A 22,608-nucleotide genomic window follows, 5' to 3' on the forward strand; every position below is an offset into this window, starting at 1 on the left:
TCGCGAGTGCTGGATCGTGGATGCGCACTGCTGAGGAGTCCCATAATAGGCCGTCCAGTGCTTCCAGATTTTCGATGGTGGTCTAGCTTCAATTGACTCATGATCTCAACTCTATAATAATTTATTTACCAATATCACGAGGTTAGAATCTGTTAACAACGATCAATTGATCACAATAGGAATATATCCTGGAATCATTGACGTTTTTCTGTTGCAAATAAGACATGGCACCTTTCTGAAATCAAGAAGAAAAACGATCTACTAGCTATTTTATAAGAATATTCGTTAATATTAGAACGAATAGTTTGACGAAAATTGGGTGCCGAGTATAGAGAAGCGACCATCTATCTTTGCTTACAACATTTGTGAAATAAGGTTATATCGAGGCAATACGCACAGTATGCACATATGCCAATTAGAGACTGACCAGTTGCAGTCCTAAAACATCAATGGGGAGATTCAAACAAAAAATACCAAGTGAATTTCAACTTCACCCCATTGCACAAGCAAGTGGCTGTCAGGACTCAGTGGATAACGCGACTGCGTTTGAAGCGCAAGGTACTGGGTTCGAGTCCCAGAGTGAACATCAAGTCTGAGATGCAGGTACATCCAGCTGACGAGTTTCAAAAAGGACGAAGTACGAGTCCTGGATTTCACTGCTAGCCACTATCCATCTTTGCTTACAAAAGTCATTATATGTGAAAATTATATTTGAAATAATTTCAGAGATTCAAATCTAAATAATTCCAACGTTTCGTCCAACAAACTTGTCTGGACTTCTTCAGTGTGATAATTAGTCTACTAACTAGTCACATCAGAATAATTCTCTGTTCAACACAAATAACCTCATTGATAAACATTAGTTAGCTATTCAAATGATAAGAGTTGTCAAGTTGGTGCATATTCAATCAATTCTCTCTTACTACTACTATAAGTAACCTAAATAGAATAGTATGATCAATTGTTGAGTAAAACTCTAACTTACTTAGTAATTATTTTTTTTAAATGACCGTAATTCACTTTCTGCGTTTTCAACGATAAACAACCTCTGACCAGAAAAGTAGACATGGATACAAGTATCTATCTATATACCAGATTTCGCCATGTATAATAAGACGAATCCATTCATGATTGTCTTCATAGAAAGAAAACACGAGACGAAAACATACATAGGGATTAATTGAAAAAAAGATAGTAAGGACTGTTTTATACATACACACACACACACATAAATGCATGTATGGTAATGCATATATATATATATATATATATATATATATATATATATATATATATATAATATTAAATGTAAGATATTACAATGCATCAGTTGTCCCCTTTCTCTCTTTCCAATCAATTAATGCAAAAAACCAAATACAACCTTCATTTTCCTACAATCCTATCACTTCTTCTACCTAATTTTTATCCATCAATTTTCTTTTATAACTGAAAAATCACAACTAGAAGAGAGAATCTCTATCACAATAGACACACCATTAGAAAAAACACAAAAGTCGAAGAATAGATACAACCCAAGGAACAAACCTTGTTTAAATAAACAAATATGAACTATACAAAATGGTAGTAATCATAATAATAATAATACTAAAGTGAAGAATAGAATCGGGAATCAATATCAATAAGCCTTTCAATCGTCTTGTCATTCGTGAGGAGTCCTGTAAGCTAGATAAATACAAGACAGATAATGATTATCAGTTAGTATTCATCTGATAGGCAGTTTTCTAATTCATTTGCTTTAGGCTTACATGCTACAGAGTGGGGAAACACAGAGAGAGAGAGGGGGGGGGCAATAATCATTCCGATTTATTGAACCCGTAAGTTGAATAGATAGAAACTGAAAAAGAATTACCAAATCTCTGTCTTTCAATGGTTAAAAAAAAACAACATGAGAAATTTCATTTCTGGAATAAGCGAAAAGCATTAAGAATTTATATGTCATATAAGTGGATTGTTTTATTGAAGAGAAACGAAATCGATATACTACTTATAGCAAGATTAGCAAAAGAATCAACAGTAGTAGTAGTAGTAGTACAAGAGGCAAAAGAAATTAAATTAAAAAAACATTTTCAACATTAGGAGTTTTGCAGAAACTACGAGGAACTAGTCTCAGTTCGTCCAGTATTCAAATTACTGCCACTATATGTTGTATTACTATTATTAGCAGTAGTAGTAGTGACGGTATCTTCTGTTTGATGAGTAACTTGAGCAATATTCATTTTATTCCCTGATATAAATGAATTATCATTTTCACGATTTATCTTCATTGCATTTGTTGCTGCGACAATCTCTTCATAACTAGGCGGCGGTGGCGGTGGTGCTATATCCGTTGATGTTATATTTAAAATTTGACTTGATGTAGCATTCTGTTCGTTATCATATAATGCACAATTAAATTGATGAGTATGATTTGATGATGATTTAGATAAAAAAGAAGGATTTATAATTTGTTGTTGTTCATTTGGTAATAAATTAAAAGAAAATGCATCCGGTATTATTATTGCGTTATTTGTATTGTTGTTGTTGTTGTTAGACTCAGTTTCAATGGCAGATAATTTGACAACATCTGTATATGCAGGGGGTAAATCTAAGTTTCTATTTGATAACAGAAAAAAAAGTCAAACAAAAGTAATACACGGATTAGTACTTTCATTATAACATATAAACAGTTTACAAAATGGCACAGATTTTATTAAACATCTATAGGGTTCTGAGTGATTGTTTCAGCTTATTATTATGAACCTCGAAAGTTGGCATATATATGACCTAACCAAGAGTCGAACTAAAGACCTAAAGGGCTCACGATGAACAATAAATCTAAAGAACTCTGTTATATCCTAGCGATAACATAAGTACGAGTAACTTCCAGGACCTATTAGTGGACGATTATTCTATATATATTCTTATCGTTTAACTATTGAGTAATTAGATTGTGTATATCTATATTCATCTTATTATGAGCTTCATTTTGACCTATGCATTATTATTATATGATTTGCTGCCTCCTTGTACCAATACTTACGTGTTTAAATAAATAAATAAGTTATTTTCGGGGCATAAAATTGTTACATCCTAGCGAAGACATAAGTACGGGTAACTTCCGGGATCTATTTATGGAAGATTATTCTATACATATTCTTATGGTTTAACTATTGCATAACGAGATTGTGTATATCTATATTCATCTTATTATAAGCTTCATTTTGACCTATGCATTATTATTATATGATTTGCTGTTCCCAAATTATACTCAGTTTATTGATTACTGTCTCCCATGTTCACAGCCACATTTGGCTTGATCTTGTACAAATATTATTTTCTAATTTATGGTGTGATGCCGTCTGTCTATCTAGTATATAAACCGAGTATGCTTGAAATAAATGATTCTCATAACTGAAGCTGTAATTGGTGTTCTGGACTCAATTGAAAGGGCTAGGTGGACAAGGGATCAATAAGGACACTAGACTGCTCATACTGATCGAACGTCATTGATTTGGTACAGTGTTAAGATTAGAAAAGTCGTATTTTGATTGATGGATAATTCACGTGTTAAAAAGCCGAACATAAAATCATAACGAATTGGATACGGCCTTCTTTCTTTTATAAAGTCATAACGAACTCTATGCTACAAAAAATATTTCGTCGAATGAGGAGATAATGAATTAGTTCAATATACCATATTAACAATAACCTAAGAAAACCAAATCAATTTTCACATATATATATTTAAAATGTCCTAAAACACCGATGAAATAACTATCAAATCTTCTCTAGCTGAAAACTTTCTAGCTTAGTATCGGTCTGTTATAAAAATAAAGAACCCATTTCCAAATCAATCAATTTGAACACAATGAACTGAAATATGAAACATGATGATGACAACAACAACAGTAAGTATAAACTAATTTCATAATACACAGAAACCTGCTATTCAAATGACTACTTCCGTTATCTGTCCAGTCATATTCTGATCGTTTTGATAATACTGTTAAAAAGATATAAACTTTATGACAAATACAACGATTGTGTACGAGAAGCATATTAGAAACAAATGTCTGTATGATTACGTGACTAGTACCATCATACAAGTAAGATTATGTCTACGGAAAACATCAATCAGAGATGTTATTCGAGCAATATTTACTTTATGTTACCTTCAACAATTAATTGCCATTATATTGTGTGGAGAAAAGTATCCAATTTGAAAGCATCTTTCATCATAGACTGATATTAGTAGGCTACCACCACCAGTGGAAACTATCAGACATCATCATTAGTATAGGGTGGTGGAAATTGTTGGGTTTTTGTTGAGATAATGAACTGATCGATATTAGACTGCCATTGAAAACCTGGAAGCATTTTTGGGGCTTTTTCGTCCTAGTTCATAACCCTATACTGATAATATCATGTGCTCACTAATGATTAGATTCCAGAAGTAATTCTCGGAGTTCTAGTGAGAAGCCGTGACCGGTTAAGTTCAACCGTGTAGGGTGTGAGGCAGTGACCCACCGAAGACAATGGAAGATGGTCACGCAATAACGTGGATTGGTTGATCTTAGACATTAAAACTGTTGGATACCAGCTCAGTAGTCTAGAGGTTAACCATTCACGTGCGAGACCGAAGGTGCTGGTTTCGAATCCCATGTGCAGGATTGTGGATTCGCACTGCTGAAGAGACCCACAAAATGACGAAATAGCCGTCCAGTTCTTCCAGGTTTTCAATGGGGATGTAACATATCAGATATCAGTCGATAATAAAGAAATTTAAGAAAAAACATTCTACACAAATCATCTAACTCTAAACAGATTAAATATTAAGATTTGTTCATCCTGCTCTTAATTAAGAAACTTAATTTCTCTCATAGATACTTAATAATAACAATGTTATTCTAAACTATACTTATAAGCTTTGGATTTCTAATGACTGTGAGCAAGATTATTATTAATTTTAATCGATCTATCATTACAAATAAACAAGTTCTTTTCTAAGATGAGACATTTTAGATTGAAAAAAGGATTAATTTTGATAATAAAGCAGAATATGTAGTTTAACGACCCTCAATTTTAATCAAATGTCATGGAAACCGAATTCTGTCAATTGTTCCCTTACGGATATTTATATATTTGAAGGGGGTTTCATGGGGATTTTAGTAATTTTATATAGTTGAGATCATGAGTCAATTGAAGCTAGACCACCATGGAAAACCTGGAAGCACTGGACGACCGTTTCGTGAAGCCATAAATACCAAGATAAGAAATAGTTTACTGAACAAGTTCTTTAATGGAATACAATTTTATAGTTTATAAATGAAATAACTGTTGAAACAAGTCATCAGAAAGAAAAAAATCTCTATGAAGTTAAGATAGAAATTCACTCAATATCGTTTGTTTGAATCTTCCCATTGATGTTAAGGACTGCAACTGATCAGTCTCTTATTAGCATATGCGCATACTGAGCGTATTGCCTCGATATAGCCTCAATTCACAAGCATTATGAGCAAAGATGGACAGTGGCTAGCCATGGAATCCACGACTCGAGTTTCGTCCTATTTGGGACTCGCCAGTTGGATGTACCTGCATCTCAGAGTTGATGTTCACTCCGGGACTCGAACCCAGTACCTTTCGCAGGTACATCCAGCTGACGAGTCCCAAAATAGAACGAAACGCGCGTCAAACTGGATTCCACTGCTAGCCACTGTCCATCTTTGCTTATACTACTTGTCAAGATAGAAATGTTTAATTTGACCTTAACATTACATGCTTTAGACATATAAAAAAACATTTCAACTTTATTCATTCATTTAATCAATGTCAGATTACATTATTCAATTCAAATACATTCTTGAAGTATTTGTTAAGTTTAGTAACGATAATATTAATATTGGATTATATACACATGTATGTAACCTTCCAAAGTCATGTTTTTTGTTTTTATTGTCAATTAGTTTAATAGTACAAAAATTTAATAAGAACAACCTGAGAAAGAATAAAAAACTAAGTCATAAAGTGAAAACATTTAGAATAGACGTTAGATGAATTGGATTATGACAAGTTAGTTTCTCACTAATAAATTAATTTGAAGTTATATACCCCCAAATGCCCTGGTACTACCGAGAGTGGGGAAAGTCCGCTCTCCCTCTCGAAATGATCTCACGTGGCCACGCGTATATAACCTCTGTCAGGGAAGTCCTACTCACTACGTTCTCATGGCATTACTCTTGTTTACGAAATTGAGAGGACGAAAATTGAATGTCCGGAGCTTTAACAGGGTTGGTGGACACGGAAAGTTCACCTAGGGGAGTTGGAAAACCCTGATTCCAAACCAATGGTGCACATGAGCTGGCTCCAGTATCCTGAGGGATCAAATGGCGTATGAACCAATCGTCGGTCACCGGCTGCCATGGGACTGCATCTCCTTACGATGCTCCACTGTCTTGTGGATCAGACCTTTAGATCAAAGGCTCTGGGTGTGATCCCCTAAGAAAACCACCTGCTTCAGTTTGGGTGTGGCGCATATATATCTGGTGCCTCCTTGTACCAATACTTACGTGTTTAAATAAATAAATAAGTTATTTTCGGGGCATAAAATTGTTACATCCTAGCGAAGACATAAGTACGGGTAACTTCCGGGATCTATTTATGGAAGATTATTCTATACATATTCTTATGGTTTAACTATTGCATAACGAGATTGTGTATATCTATATTCATCTTATTATAAGCTTCATTTTGACCTATGCATTATTATTATATGATTTGCTGTTCCCAAATTATACTCAGTTTATTGATTACTGTCTCCCATGTTCACAGCCACATTTGGCTTGATCTTGTACAAATATTATTTTCTAATTTATGGTGTGATGCCGTCTGTCTATCTAATATATAAACCGAGTATGCTTGAAATAAATGATTCTCATAACTGAAGCTGTCATTGGTGTTCTGGACTCAATTGAAAGGGCTAGGTGGACAAGGGACCAATAAGGACACTATACTGCTCATACTGATCGAACGTCATTGATTTGGTACAGTGTCAAGACTAGACAAGTTGTATTTCGATTGATGGATAATTCACGTGTTAAAAAGCCGAACATAAAATCATAACAAATTGGCACCGGCCCTTTCTTAATTCATAACAGAAATATTTTTCGTTATGTGGTTAGTAGTGAAATTCATAATGATATAGGTTTCGTTTTATTTGATCAGCTGTTAGCTGGATATATCTGGATTTCAGGTTCAATGATAATCAAACTAAGAGTTGAATCCAGTACGTTTTGATTTGAACATTAAAGCGTTATGTATTGAGGTGCTGAGTCTAGCTAAGATGGCCACTAAACTTGAAATGAACGAAAAACTTGCGAATAAAAGCTATATTAAAGCAATCCTCTAAAGATTGTATAAAGTCAAAAACTGATCAATTGCTGTTCTGAATATCTACATTGGGATTTGGTTTGACAATTTCATCTTTCTGTGCTAATAGGATATGACAAGTTGAACCGATGTACATATGTACAGATTCTACGTTGTAACTAACTAACTGACTGAATATCTACAATCGAAAATCACAAATCCTTACTAATCTTTTTTAAATAGCAAATGTCACAAAAACTAAGTGTATTTTTGCATTAAGCATTAGATCAATAGAGTAAATCTCAGTAACTGAAGAGATAGAAACTAGTTAAAGGTTACTGAATAAAAGATTATATATTAATCTTAACTGAAGAGTCTACCAAAAAACCATTGAAAACTGGTGAGCAGCTATTTTATGGTATTTTAACAATACACTTCAAAAGATCATCAGGAGAGATGATTGAAAGACATAATAAAATATATAAATCTATCTAACTTATAGTCGGAACTAGGGGGCGTCTGGCCAACCAGCACGAAAAACAAGTCTCAGATTTCCTGTTGGCTACTTTCAATCATTACCTAACGTTAAAACAGTGTTAAATCACATACATAATTGGCCACATCTCAACTTAATCGATGGAATTCGGTCAGCACTAGGGACATAACATCGGCTATTACTCAGTGATTGCGCAATGTAAATATCTCAGTACTACAGGAGCTCACTCCTAGCCTGAATAGCTTGGTGGCAACATTTCACCATGGTTGCAACCCATTAAACAGCATTAGTTCATTCACAAGTATAGGTATACCTTATATAACGAGTGCCAATTAACATAAAACCTACATCCAAAGTTTCCGGTCGATCACCTCCAACTATGGCTAACATCAGTGAGCAAATTATAAAACAATTTTCTTATTATTTGGAACTATTCAACGAAGTGCACCCACAGTTACTTAACACAAGACAAAAATCAAGACTTTTAAGCCTCTCACAAGGAGCATAAAACCATTCAACTGATCATCAATTAGAATTAAATCGTTCACACTTTTATATTCAGCCAATTCATGACATTGGACAATCTTTATTCAATGTCACCAGTGAGATACGAACTCACTGCCGACTAGGTTGCCTTCACAGAATACTACATAAAGTATGATGATTGATTTCCAGAGTAAAACGCGTTTTTAGAGGACTGAACTGTACTGACTGTACTTTGCGAATGAAACTGCAAACACCACAATACTTTCAAATGGAAAAACAAATACTACCATAATACTAAGTCCAATCTATATTAACATATATGTTACACTAGTATAATTAATTAACTAGAAAAATATCTGTAATGTGAAAGCTAGTGATACGACTAGATTACTACTACCACAACTCCAAAACCAAAGTAGATCTGTGTTTGAATTCGCGACTCATTGATTGAAAACAGAGTACTTTCTAATCAAAAAGTAACCAGTCCTCGAGAATAAAGGATGTTTCTACTTGGAAATAAAAACATAATAGTTGATCCAAAATTATCAATATGAGGGTTTGTGGAGATTGTTCAACGTTAATGAGATTAAGAACTAACCTAACTTAGAAAATCACTCAAAATGAGAAAGTACTAGATAGTTGTATCCTTCAAGGATGTGACTCATTCGCAGTACATATGCACGACCCCATCACAGATCGAACTCAAGACCACCAGCTTTTACTATAAGAGCTTAAAGTTTTGGGTCGCTAAGCCAGTGGTATCCAATGGTTTAAATGTCAAAAACTCCAATCAATTTGTAATATTGTACAACCATTTTCCATTACTTTCGATGCGTAACATCCTCGAATTCAGAACGCGTGATGCTGGGACCTATACAATACAGAAACCATCATCTATCTAGTCATTCCTAGTTTTCAATGTTTATTTAACTAAGATTTATTTTATTTCATTTGAACACAAATATTGGTACAAAGGGGCACGAAATACATATGCGCCACACAAATTGTGTGAGGGCTGTGATACTGCCCACGTGCCCAAACTGAAGCAGGTGGTTTTCTTAGGAAACCACACCCGGAGCCTTTGACCTAGAGGCCTGATCCACAAGGCAGTGGAGCATCGTAATGAGATGCAGTCCCATGGTAGCCGGTGACCAACGATTGATTCATATGCCATTTGTTCCCTCAGGATACTGGAGCCAGACCATGTGCACCATTGGTTTGGAATCAGGATTTTCCAACTCCCTTAGGTGGATCCTCCATATCCATCGACCCGGTTAAAGCGCCGGAAATTCGCTTTTCGTCCTCTCAATTTCGTAAACAAGAGTAATGCCATGAGAACGTAGTGAGTAGGACTTCCCTGACAGAGGCTATATACGCGTGGCCATATGAGAGCATTTCGAGGGGGAGGGCGGACTCTTCCCACTCTTGACCGTACCGGGGCATTTGGGGGCTAACTAGGATTAGTCCGTGATGTTAATATATAATAATCTATACTTATCAACTATGATAATAAAACTATTAAGTATCATGTATAATAATGTTAAAATAAGATTATACAGATAAATTTGTTTTGTTCTGATATTTAACAAATGAGTGAGAACATGATACAAATGGTCAGTTCACTGTTTAACAGAGTGTGCTTTCACTACAACTTAGAATAATGATTTTTGTTTCAATATTAAAAAAAAATCAAATAAAACAGAAGCCAAAATGATATTAAGTACAATAAGAACTGATTAAAATGTTATTTTTAATTTACTTTAATATGACCTTAATTTTATTAGTATAAAACTGTGGAGATTATTATGTTTTTGATTGAGATCATGAACCGGTTGATGTTAGACTACCATTAGAAACCTGGAAGCAATGGATGGCCGCTTCGTCCTATTGTGGGACTACTCAGTAGTGCGAATTCACGATCCCTCACACGGGATTCGAACCCAGGGCTTTCGGTCTCGCACGCGAACGCTTAACCTTCAGACCACTGGGCTGGTATCTAATGGTGTTAATGTCTAATCTCAGCCAATCCACGAAATTGTACGACCATCTTCCATTGTCTGAGGTAGATACCTGTCTCTAACTGACAAGGATTGGCTCCACTGGTCACCTCTTTCTCACCAGAACTTCAAGAATTCCCTCACGAAGCTAGTCACTCGTGAGCACATGATAATTATCAGTATAGGGTTGTGGAGATTATTATGTTTTTGATTGAGATCATGTACATTTTATGATTGACAACTCATACAAATTGGTTTAAAAATTCACTAAATGTAGTTTAATGACACCAGGTGGCACATTGGCGATGGCTGTGCCGGTAGTTAGTGCTAGCCAGAAACAGGTTGTAGTCTGTGCACAGTTGCAGCAGACGGTCCCCGTTATCTGACCTGCGACCAACAAGTCATCATCGGCCACCTAAACAACTCTCTTCTGTGCCTAGACGCCCAACCTGAGCATTCGAATCTCCGGCTAGTACTACAATATCTGTCGGACACATTTTCTGAAGAGGATTATCTATTTATTTAAACACATACATATTGGTACAATGGGGGCACGAAATACATATGCGCCACACAAATCGAATGAGATTTGTGTGAGGGCAGTGATACTGCCCACGTGCCCAAACTGAAGCAGGTGGTTTTCTTAGGGGGAAACACACGGAGCCTTTGACTAAAGATCTGATCCGCAAGGCAGTGGAGCATCGTAATGAGATGCAGTCCCATGGTAGCCGGTGACCGACGATTGATTCATACATCATTTCTTTCTCCAAGATCCTGGAGCCCATGTGCACCATTGGCTTGGAATCAGGGTTTTCCAACTCCCCTAGGTGGATCCTCCATATCCATCGACCCGGTTAAAGCGTCGGACATTAGCTTTTTATCCTCTCAATTTCGTAAACAACACCCCCACCACGAGAAGGGAGTGAGTAGAACTTCTCTAGTAGTGGTTGTATGCACATGGCCATTTGAGATAATTTCGAGAGGGAGAGCTGACTCTTCCGATTCTCGGCCGTACCAGGGCATTTGGGGGCTTACCACATAAATCTCCAAATCAAAATAATGAAGTCTAATGACAGTATTTATTTGGCAAAATAATTCAACTCAATTTCATACTGATGTTCACTTCTACATAGTACTTTCTAGTAACACATTATAAGTAATTAAGCCAAAAAAACATTTATTATATTACGTTTCTGATATTCACCTGTACAGATCCTTCTTACTGAATTAAACATTTACTACATATGTAATATTAGTTCGTTTTGATCTTATCCTGAAATTAATGTACTGTTTACTCAGTTTGTCAAATTTAATTGAATTCATTGACATAAGAACTTAATAGATACATGAATAGGTGTGATCTATGAAAGAAACAAATTGCTTATTTGAAAAGAAATACATTCAATTGGTCTGAATGAAAGACAGTTAGTTTTATTATAATCGACATGCAACAAACAATACGATCCAACTGTTCTGCATTCAAAAGTTAAAATCGAGTTAATATACTCGACTTGAAGCTACAGTTTGTGTGTAATGGCTAGTGATACTATCCAGCCATTTAAACCGAGTTGATCAGGCAAAACTTAAACTTGGGATCTAATGGTTGGAAGTTGAATGCCTTAACCACTAACAAACATACTTCTCCTCATAAAAAAAACCAATTGTTGAGTTTAAGATCGCACCAGCCTTAATTTGTGAGCTAATGAATTATAATCAAATTAGTATTTAGAATTAGCAAATTAATATCCAAATAATTGTTCATGGCTTGTTTGTCAATTATGTTTCTACACTTCATATAAGAACAGAGATGGAATCGAAAACGTGAATGACAAAGAAATCGAAATAATAGTAATATCAAGAACAGTAATTCTAAACATAAAGAATATGCTTCCAAAAGAAGGAATAAGATACGGAGACAAATGTAATTAACAATACTGGTAATTAAGGTCTGGAAGAAGACAAGGAGTCAATGCATCTCGGTCACTTGGGTCAATTTCAAATCATCCCCTAACGACTAACCACTACTATCTCGCGAACACAAACCAGGTGATAGCCAACAGCCAGAAGTACTAGTAAGATCAACAATGAAATCTCGTGGATTGATACCATGTCTAGCTTGCTTTTAATCTAATTCTATACTGGTCAACATTAAGCTTCGAGGTAAGCGGCAGTTAGAAAATAAGTAGTATGTGTCCTAGCCACCTCATTCGATGAAGATCAATTTCGAACAAAATTAATCTTTGTACAACACTAAACTATTCAACTATAATATAATTCAAAGTAACATAGTTTTCATATGAATTTTCATTTTAAAAGAAAAAGTAAATTACCCAATACCAACAGGATATACACTTGTACTATAATCATTATGTAAATATTCTGTAGCATCATCTCTATGATTATTTTGCAATTGAGGTGAACGATTTCTTCTTCGACCAGGTCGATTTGATGCATTATTACTATTAGTATTTGTACTGGCCCCAGATCCACCACCACAAGGAGTTCGATTATGTATCCGTTGATTGCCACAGATTTGTTTCACTAAGAAACGTATTATACATACTAATAAGCATATAATTCCAATGGCTCCAATAATTCCACCTAATATTTTATACAATTGAAAATTAGATTGTTCATATGAACAATATGGAATTAGATTAGCATCAGAATCACTGTTATCACGACTCAAGTATATTTTTTCATTGGATCCACATTCACTGCATTCAAATACTGTATCACCAGCTAAGTGAATAATTAAAATGAGAAAGTTATAAGAAGAAAGTCTAACAATTTTTTTGATCCACAAAAAAAACAAATCTTAAAAAAAATGAATTAACTCGTCTCAGTCAGTCACAACGTAGAACTTCGTACGTACATACATCAGTTCGAGTTGACATACCACATTAGCACAGAGATGAAGTTGTCGATTCAAATCCCATAGTGGTAGAAGTAGTAAGAGTATAAGCAGTAATCCGAAAGATTAGGGTTTGAAGATGTTATTGAAGGAGTATAATCCAGTGAAATAAATTAGGAAAGAGAAAAAGGATACGGACATGAAGAATTCAGAGGATTAGAATTTGGTAGAACACAAAGAGTGGATGCACCTTCACCATTGCAAACGATTTTGAGCCATGTCATTCAAGGTCTATAACCATCGGTTGCTATCATCTTGCGAATCCCAACCAGGTTGTCTACACCTACCAACATGGCTCAGTTCACTTGTAAGCGACTTCATGGATTTATGCCGTTTTGGTCTGGCCGCCCCTAGCTTTCTTCCAACCTACTCCTACACCATAAAGCATTGCACGTCGGGGCAGTCGGTGGTTGGGCATACGTAACACGTGTCCCAGCCATCTCAACTGATGAAGTTTCCCTACCTCATCAATCGATTGGCCATCCTTACCTAGTACCCGTTTCCTAACATCTGCATTACTTACCCGGTGGTCCCAGGATATACGAGCAATAATTCGTCTACAAAACGAAAATAAAACTAGGTATATCCCGTTGTTAATTTAGACGTTTGTGTACTGATCTTAGTTAGACCACCATTGAAAACCTAGAAGAACTGAACGGTTGTTTCGTTTCAATGTGAGACTCCTTAACAGTGCGTATTCACGAACCCGAACGAGAACCCTTAACCTCTACACTAATGAGCTGGTATCCAACTGATATGATGGGAAGAAAAGTAGAAGAAAATTAAATTGGTTTAGTCACGATGAGTTTTATTCAACATTAATTCCGTTTTAATTCAATATGATTACTCAGTATAGTATTTGTTTTGTTTTCCTGTATGACATGCGATATTCTTGTATTAAACTAACGTGGACTATACTCAGCATGACATACAGCACGTGATTCGCTATATATATGTGATTTCATCGTAATAATTATTAATCAAAATGGGTGTACGAATCAATAATATGAGTGTATTTTCGACTAGGATGGTCGTCGTGTTTTGAGGTTGTTAATAAACCTTCACTTGTACTAGTCTTTGTGCTCTTACTTTTGCGTCGTTGGGATTGCAGTGGTTTCTCATTTTACAAGTAATAAGCGATTCTAGCACAATAATTAGCGACGACCTGATATAACAAAGTAGCGTTCAATTGAGAAGACTAATCACTAACCGTATGATTTAAAACTATGAAATCTCTACAATATCCACGAATCCTATGTATTAAAAAATACTTTAATAATTAGGTCGGTTTGTACGATAGACCAACATCGGATAACTGGCTATTAAAAATCAAGAAGCGAATAACAGATATAACATCTCACTATAGGGTTCATTAGTAATGAACACAGGCGAAAATATGGAAAGGATCCAAATAATGAACTTGAGGACTCCCGAGTTCGAATCCAACGAATTATATTCCTAATTTCAATAAATTAGCGATACAATACACAATCATTCAAAGCCTTTGGTATGGTAGTTGCCTTTTGATATGAGAAAAGTTAACTAATCAAGACTTCACACTGGAAGTTCGGGAATTCATCTTAAAATTAGTTACTAATGAGCAGAAGACTGTTCGGTTGAGAGCTTTGTAGAGATTAATTTAAAATGAAGTCATACTAGAATGAAACAGCTGTCTTTCGTTCTCAGTAGTTCCACAGATGATGTCGACCGCAAATGAAAGTTGTCTTACAGATAAATTGCCGTGAGCCTTATTGTAGAATTGTATGGCAATTGTAGGTAATAATAGAGAAGCTCTTGGCTACTCATTCACGAAAATGTGTTCGCTAATTTAAAAAGCACATTTGCAACCATTGATTTTTCAGGTTGAAAAATATATGTAGATAATAGAGAATGGAATGAATACTTGAAGTGAATTATAAGTAGGTTTTTCCAAGTACTTGATCCGACTGTTTCATTTTTTTTTAAAAATCACAAAATCAGTTATTATAAACAAAGAGCTAGTAATTTCAGCGTGTGCTAAACACTATTTTTAAATCCATGTGCTTACGTATTACTTTAAACAATATTTACAGCCTAGACTAGCAGATTACATTGGTGTATTCTCTATCAGTACTTTTAGAGACTAATTCCGCTGAATTTAGCTAGATAAAACATTAATGAACAAAGAGCAGTTTATCATTATTATTATTAATGGCTTTATTCAGTATTATAATCTGGTACAATATAGAATTCTCAGCACGAGTTATTACGACAAGTTTTTTACCAAAAAAACAAACAAAAAAAGCGAAAAAAAACAAAAACCCCAAAAAAACAATAGAAATAAAAAAAAGGTTTAAGGAAATCTGAGTTTATACAAATTGTCGAATTTGAGACATGCTTAAGAATACAGGTTATTTACTAGGTCAACTCTAACAGCCTGTTCGTCACAAAGTAAATTTGCTAGGTAAGGTATTACAGAACTTTTATAGATTTGCTTGCGTGCATGGATTTTAATGTGTTTACGTCTCGTTCTACCAGAAGATATACAAGGAGAAAGATATGAATGAAGCGGATGGTTAGTATCTGATAAGATAACACCTGCCAAGAGTTTGCAAGACTTAAGATGTCTATCCACAAGCATATTAACAATGACTTCAAAAGATTCACCACATACCTTGCAAACTACCCTCAGCACTCTACGCAAAACGGCAAAGTCTTTTCTCTAAAGCCCGGGAAAGAATAATGGAGAACAATATAAAATAATAGGTAATATGCAGGAATTTACAAATTGTAAGAGTAAATGGCGAGTAATCCCAAAAGCATGCAGCAGCTTTATGTAGTATGTCAAACGGTAAACTTTTTTCGATAACAGACCAAGAAAGATCAGAGGAAAAAATGACACCAAGATATTTGATCTTCGACACTGTGTTTATTAAGGAGTCTCCAATGGCACAAGCATTATGGGATCCCAAAATAGAGTGTAGGTTCTGTCCATGTCTCAAGCTAAAATTAACAGCTTGACATTTAGATGGATTGAGTAAGAGACCATTACTAACAGACCACCTTTCAATACGAGACAAAAACTCATTCATTTTTATAGGATGTAAGGAGGTAGAAATCGGCATACATACAGTGAGGTCGTCCGCATATTTTACAAAAGTGTTTTCTGTGGAAGATGGCAGATCATGCAGAAAGAAAGAGAAGAGCAGAGGTGAAAGAACAGCTCCTTGTGACACACCTACAGTAGACAGTAGAGATGTTGAACACTTTCCTTCAAATACAGTGTATTGTTCTCTTCCAGAAAGGTAGGAACGTAGCCAGTTGGTTATCCAGCTGTCAGTGTCGATGCTAATCAGCTTGTTAAGTAAGAGATGTCTTGGAATAGAATCAAAAGCAGAGGCAAAGTCCAGGAAAGCGCATCTAACATACTTCTTACCCTTTTCCAACCCGAACACTATATTGTGATGCAGAACAGCAACGGCATCTAATGTGCTTCTTTTGCATTTGTAAGCAAACTGATATGGATCACAGTGCTCTTTTATTGCAGGTTGAAGTGGTTGTATCAGTAATTTTTCCATTATTTTGAGGAAAGGTGAGGTTATTGCTATGGGTCTAAGTTTCACATTTTTATCACCAGAAACTTTCTTTGGTATAGGGATTATCTTTATCTTTCTCCACATTTTCGGTAAGACATTAGTTGAGAAGGATCTGTTAAAGATATTCGTTAATGGATAACATAAAACATCAGCACATTTTTTAAAAAGGAGGTTTGGGATACCATCAGGTCCTAAACATTGGGATGAATTCAGAGACTGGAGACATTTCCGTACATCATTTTCAGTGAAACTGGGGACACAATTATTCTTCAAACCCTTGGATATAGGGAGCATGATGTCAGATGACTGACGAATAAAGGACTTATTTAAGTCACAAACATTCAGCTGGTTATCGCTTCTAGTCTGCCTGTCTCCTGTAATTTCTTTAAAGAGTTTCCACATACTTGGAGAGCTTTTACAAGATAGGAGTTTCTGAGTAAACACAGAGTTGAGACGTCTAATCTCTAGGCTTATTTGACTATTTAACTTACGAACTTCAATAGTGTTTTTCTCCTTGTACATCCTTTCTTTTATCCTCCGTAGTCGTTTTAGTTGTGGAGATGTAAGTCGATTAAAACTTAAAAAGAAGGTTTCGGTACGACAGCAAATATCAAAACAGAATTTAAAATAACAGGTAATAACATCCGTTGTGTTTTCTATTGAGTCATCTGTAAATACTTCCCAGTTGGTCGTACGAAACATGTTTTTCAGATTTTGTAAATTTTCTTCTGAGTAATTCCTATATATTACTTTTTTGGTATGGTGTATGTGTGTACTCTTTCCATGTTTACCATATACTTTAGGTAGGACACGAATTATACAGTGATCCGAGCTAGACAATGGAGCACGTTTGCGAGTCACATATGTACCCACATCATTAATGAAAACCAAGTCTAGATGAGCATTCAAACGAGTAGGAAAATCTACTACATTTAGGTGACCTAGTGATGTAAGGAAGCTACATTCACATGAATTGAAATCACCACATACAATTGAAAGTGAATCACTGAAGGCAGTAACAGCGAATTCAGTAAATTTATCAGCGAAGACAGATAGCGCAGATGATGTGCAGTCTGGAGTCATGTAGATATTGGTAACATAAATATATTTGTATTTATTCAGGTGTTTTGGACGGCACCTTAAAGTTAGACAGTCAATAAAGTCATTTGAAAACTTGAAACAGGCAAAAGTAGATCGACACCAGTTAACGTTCACAAAAGTAGCTACTCCGCCACCGCAGGTCTTTTTATTGTTTGATCGATCCTGACGATAGATATTAAAATCACGTAATGATACCAAGCAATCATCCTGTAAGTCAGTTAACCAAGATTCTTGAATTTTGATGACACCACAATTACGATACATGTTTTGACTTAGCAGAAATTGGAGATAGTCCACCTTGTTAATTAGTGATCGACAGTTAGAGTTAAGCAGCTCGGGAATCGACATTTGATTAATGTTTATTCTCTTTAAAGCATATTGCCAACCACCACGATGTCTCTTATTGTACTTGTTTGTAATTTTTGCAGCGAAAGGACGTAAGCTTTTCATAAACGCGCCTGTATAGGTTATGCGATCAATAGACATAATGATATGTTTAAACAAATTAAAAAAACCCAGATAACTTGTTGAAATATTTAGATGGCAGAAACAGGTAGCCCAGGTATTCAAGCAGGCCGCCAAATCTTGGAGTTTGAGTCAGTGTATCCCAATAAGAGTGAACCCCAAATGGTGAGCAATAAAAGGATTTATGTCAGTAAGGGAGAGCTTCAATATGGACAACTCTTATAAAAGTGGGAACCAAAAGGACGTCAATCAGAAATGAATAATAGTTAGTTTTGCAATAACCAAACTAAGTATCCAATACAGTTGCAAGTGATAACAAAAGTCAAAGATATTAAACTAAACTTTAGTTAGAAGGCGGTTTTGTGGAGATTTCTAGTAATTTTATACAGTTGAGATCATGAGTCAATTGAAGCTAGACCACCATGGAAAACCTGAAAGCACTGGACGGCCGTTTCGTCCTATTGTGGAACTCCCCATCAGTGCGCATCCACGATCCTGCCTCTCGAGATTCGAACCCGGGACCTATCAGTCTCGAGCGCGAGTGCAGTAACCAGTGGAGTTCAACCAGGTCTGTTGGGAGATATCAACTCACTGAAGACGTTAGTGAATGGTTGCTCAATTTCATGGATTGGTTGAAGTTAAACATTAACACCATTGGATGTCGACTCAGTGGTCTAGAGGTTAAGCGCTCGCGCGCGAGACTGATAGGCCCTGGGTTCGAATCTCGTGAGGCAGGATCGTGGATGCGCACTGATGGGGAGTTCCACAATAGGACGAAACGGCCGTCCAGTGCTTTCAGGTTTTCCATGGTGGTCTAGCTTCAACTGACTCATGATCTCAACTATATAAAATTATTAAAATCTCCACAAAACCCTCTTCTGATAATATAATTTATTGTTGGGGAGATATAGAATCTTTCAAATATAACGTATAAAAAAAGGAGATCAACTTTAAAATTCGTATGTCGATTTAAGGTGATTTTCATTTGGTGAAATTTCAACTTTATTTCAATGAATTTATTCAGAGTGAACTTTGTTTATTGATTTTCAGTGTGTGTTTTTTTTCTAATTCCATCGACTCATTCACTATGATTATAAGTTCTGTGATAATCGAATAAAATTGAATGTGAATTAATTTCTTCTAGGGTCTCGATCAACAAAGCTTTTACACAATAACTGGACATTTTACTGTAGAAAAGTGGGTAGGCAAGAAAAGGATAGAAGTAATCTCATTTACTGTATTGAAGTTGGAGTTGTGAAATAATTTAACTGGTACAGAAATGTATCACAAGTGAAAACTTGACTTTAAAACAAACTATTTATGAAAAATGTAGCGATACTACTATCTAGCTTCCTAAACCCAAAGGTAAGTTAATCTTTAGTAGGATCGATAACTATTATACGTCTACTAAAATGAATTTTCATGCATCCCTGACACCAGATGACTTTACATCATGAACTGACTGAAGAAAGACAACTATTTAAAAAAAACAAGAAAGGGTTGAACAGCTGTTTTATCCTAGCACGGGACTTCCTAGCAATTTTCACTCACGAACACGTCAGGAATCGAGCCCAGAACTGGTGGCGAGTATCTAACTTTTAGATTACTGAGTTGGTATTAAATAGTGTATGTTACTATTTTCAGGCAATCTGAAAACACTATTCGAATATCATCTTATGATATTTGTCGCAAGCTGCTTGCTTTTAACAGCATTGGATTGCACTGGTCACAGCTCCTTTCTTTGTTTATTACGACCACTACATTTCAATAAACCTAAATAAACAAAATTCCTTTTTAAGATTTTGTTTCTATCTTATCGATTGACTGGATAATTACTTCGTCAAATTTCCTATAATTATTTCTCATGAATACCTGTTCCATACTAAACTGGATTTGCGTTTGTACTCGAAGTCGCCCATCTTTTTATAAATTAATCAACGTTTTGGTTTTTCTAGGATATGGCCGACCTATGCAGGGCAAATCCCCAATTACGCTAGTACCAACACAAGAACTCACAAAATCAACTGCGTACACACCTTATTCAAAAGGGTGGAAACACATTGTAGCACACTTGCGGCGCGGAAAAAATATCTAGTGACTATTATTCCAAAGAATAGCCACCCACGCAAATTCATCAAAGAAATATCAACCCAACTGATCATCAGAAGAGAAATGAAGCACAGAAACCAACAAACGGATCATCCAATCATATGTAAAAGACATCAGAAATCAAAAGATTATTGAAGCCGTTTGGAATAGGTGTAGCACACAAACCAGCAAAAACACCCTAACCAATCCTATGCAAACCAAAGGACGAAATGACAAAAGAAGAAAAACCGGATATTATCTACAAAATAAACTGCTCCAACAGCGAAAAACACTATATCGGACAAAGTGGACGCCCCTTCATCTTCGCCTGCATAAATATTAATTAACGACCAAACGCCATGACATATCTTCGCTTATATCAATGCATGTAGACAACTGAGGATACAAATTCGACTGGAAAAATGTCGAGATCTTGGATAGAGGGAATATTAAAAGCACCGGATAATTTTTAGAAGCTTGGCACTCGGGCCAATCAGCAGTCAACAAACATTAAAATCAACCCAATCTATCAACCCATCATAAAACAACAGACAAATGTAGGATAAAGAATCAGATCAAAGGGATATACAATCAAAACAAAGAGATAAACAATGACAAGTTAAAGTCAACAATAACCAATCAAGATCGAGGTCGACAGGACGAGCTGTGAGTCGTATGTGGGGAAATTAGGATACTTCGCTTCTACCTGAAGTTTATGCTCCTGTTATTGTTCGGGAGAACCGTGAAAGCTCCACGACCACATCATCCGGCTCAGAGAACAAAACTCCATCTAAATCACCCGCCTGAGCTACAAATCTAAACCACTTTAATAACAGCTCGTTTGCTTTTCTAACAAGCAAGTAGATCGATCGCGTACTTCAAAATTTTATGCTCATTCTTATTACATGTTCTTTCTAATCATTGGTTTATTTAACAGGTTAATTCATGATGACTAATCAAGTAATTGACAGGCTAATGATTAAAACAGACGACTTTCAAACGGGTAGGCAGCAGATTCTAAAGCCACCTCATCTAATTTGGCTTAAGGAGGCAAGCATTACCGACACCACTTTAACAAAGTGTGGTTTCAAGCTCAGTACATGAAAATCGTTACTTAGAAAATGAATTTCACTGATGATCAACTTAAACAAATAGACTTGTAATTTTTACTTCCAATAAGCTATGATTACTTGTTATAGTGAGTTGATAAGGAAAAGCCTTTCATTGAAAACAAGTTTATAAATAATGATTTTGACTAGTAGAGTTAAAATTGATAATTTTATCAACTAAAATTAGTTTCTAACCGAATGATGATTCATTATTTATTGGTCAGAAGCAGAGGGTACGATTAAAATCTAACAGTTAAAACATTGCAATATGTATATTTAACTAAGTCGTTCACACTCATTATACTGAGCAAATTGGTTAGGGCTTAGGGGATAGAACATTCACTAACTTAACAGTCAAAATTTATCATACGAAAATGAATATAATAAATCAAACTTACGAAAACACTCATGCCGACTAACCAAACGGAATACATTCAGTAAGGAAACTGACTGACAATCACAGGTACGAAAACGCTGTTTTTCGGGAATAAGAATTTTATGTTGACCTTGTATTGTCTGTTGCACATATGCTCGGTTAGGTTTTTTGGTACTATTTTTTGGTATTAGAACACAGTGTGTAATCTGTGTGTCATCATCCACAAGGAGTTCTTCACGATTTGACCAATATGAAGGATTCTTATTTACAAATCCTTTGAAGCACTTAGTTGGAGAGCATGGACTCCATGAAGACCATGGGCACCATTTACGTCGGACAAGTCTATTTCCATTATCATCAAAATCGTCCATTTCGGAATCTACTGAAGAGTTGATCATGAAAAATAATAGGATCAAATTTGTTAAACTGATTTGAGCAAGTATCGGGATGTCAAACAAAAGTGAGGATACACCATGATTAAAAAAGATGGATTGGACAGAAGAATGCTCAAGACGCATAGAAATTTCATCGGAATTCTAAAAAAGAAAATGATCAACTTCAGTACAATGGTTGCTCGGTGGAAATAGCAACGTGTATAAAAGTTTAAAAAATAATTAAAGTAACAGTCAACTCCTC

At 35.5% G+C, this 22,608-nt stretch overlaps 1 protein-coding gene across 1 annotated transcript; it reads right to left on the reverse strand.

Annotated features, from left to right (window-relative positions):
- Positions 1-1,462: 1,462 nt before the first annotated feature.
- Smp_056240 (hypothetical protein) lies at positions 1,463-22,370 on the reverse strand (the record flags this gene model as incomplete). The annotated part of the gene is made up of 3 exons (XM_018793017.1): positions 1,463-2,613; positions 12,675-13,086; positions 21,995-22,370. The coding sequence occupies 3 exons, from the start codon at positions 22,368-22,370 to the stop codon at positions 2,112-2,114; spliced, it is 1,290 nt and encodes a 429-aa protein (XP_018647572.1). The 3' UTR covers positions 1,463-2,111.
- Positions 22,371-22,608: the final 238 nt, after the last annotated feature.

This window comes from Schistosoma mansoni, chromosome 1, assembly GCF_000237925.1.
Source record: "Schistosoma mansoni strain Puerto Rico chromosome 1, complete genome".
Taxonomy (NCBI): Eukaryota; Metazoa; Platyhelminthes; class Trematoda; order Strigeidida; family Schistosomatidae; genus Schistosoma; species Schistosoma mansoni.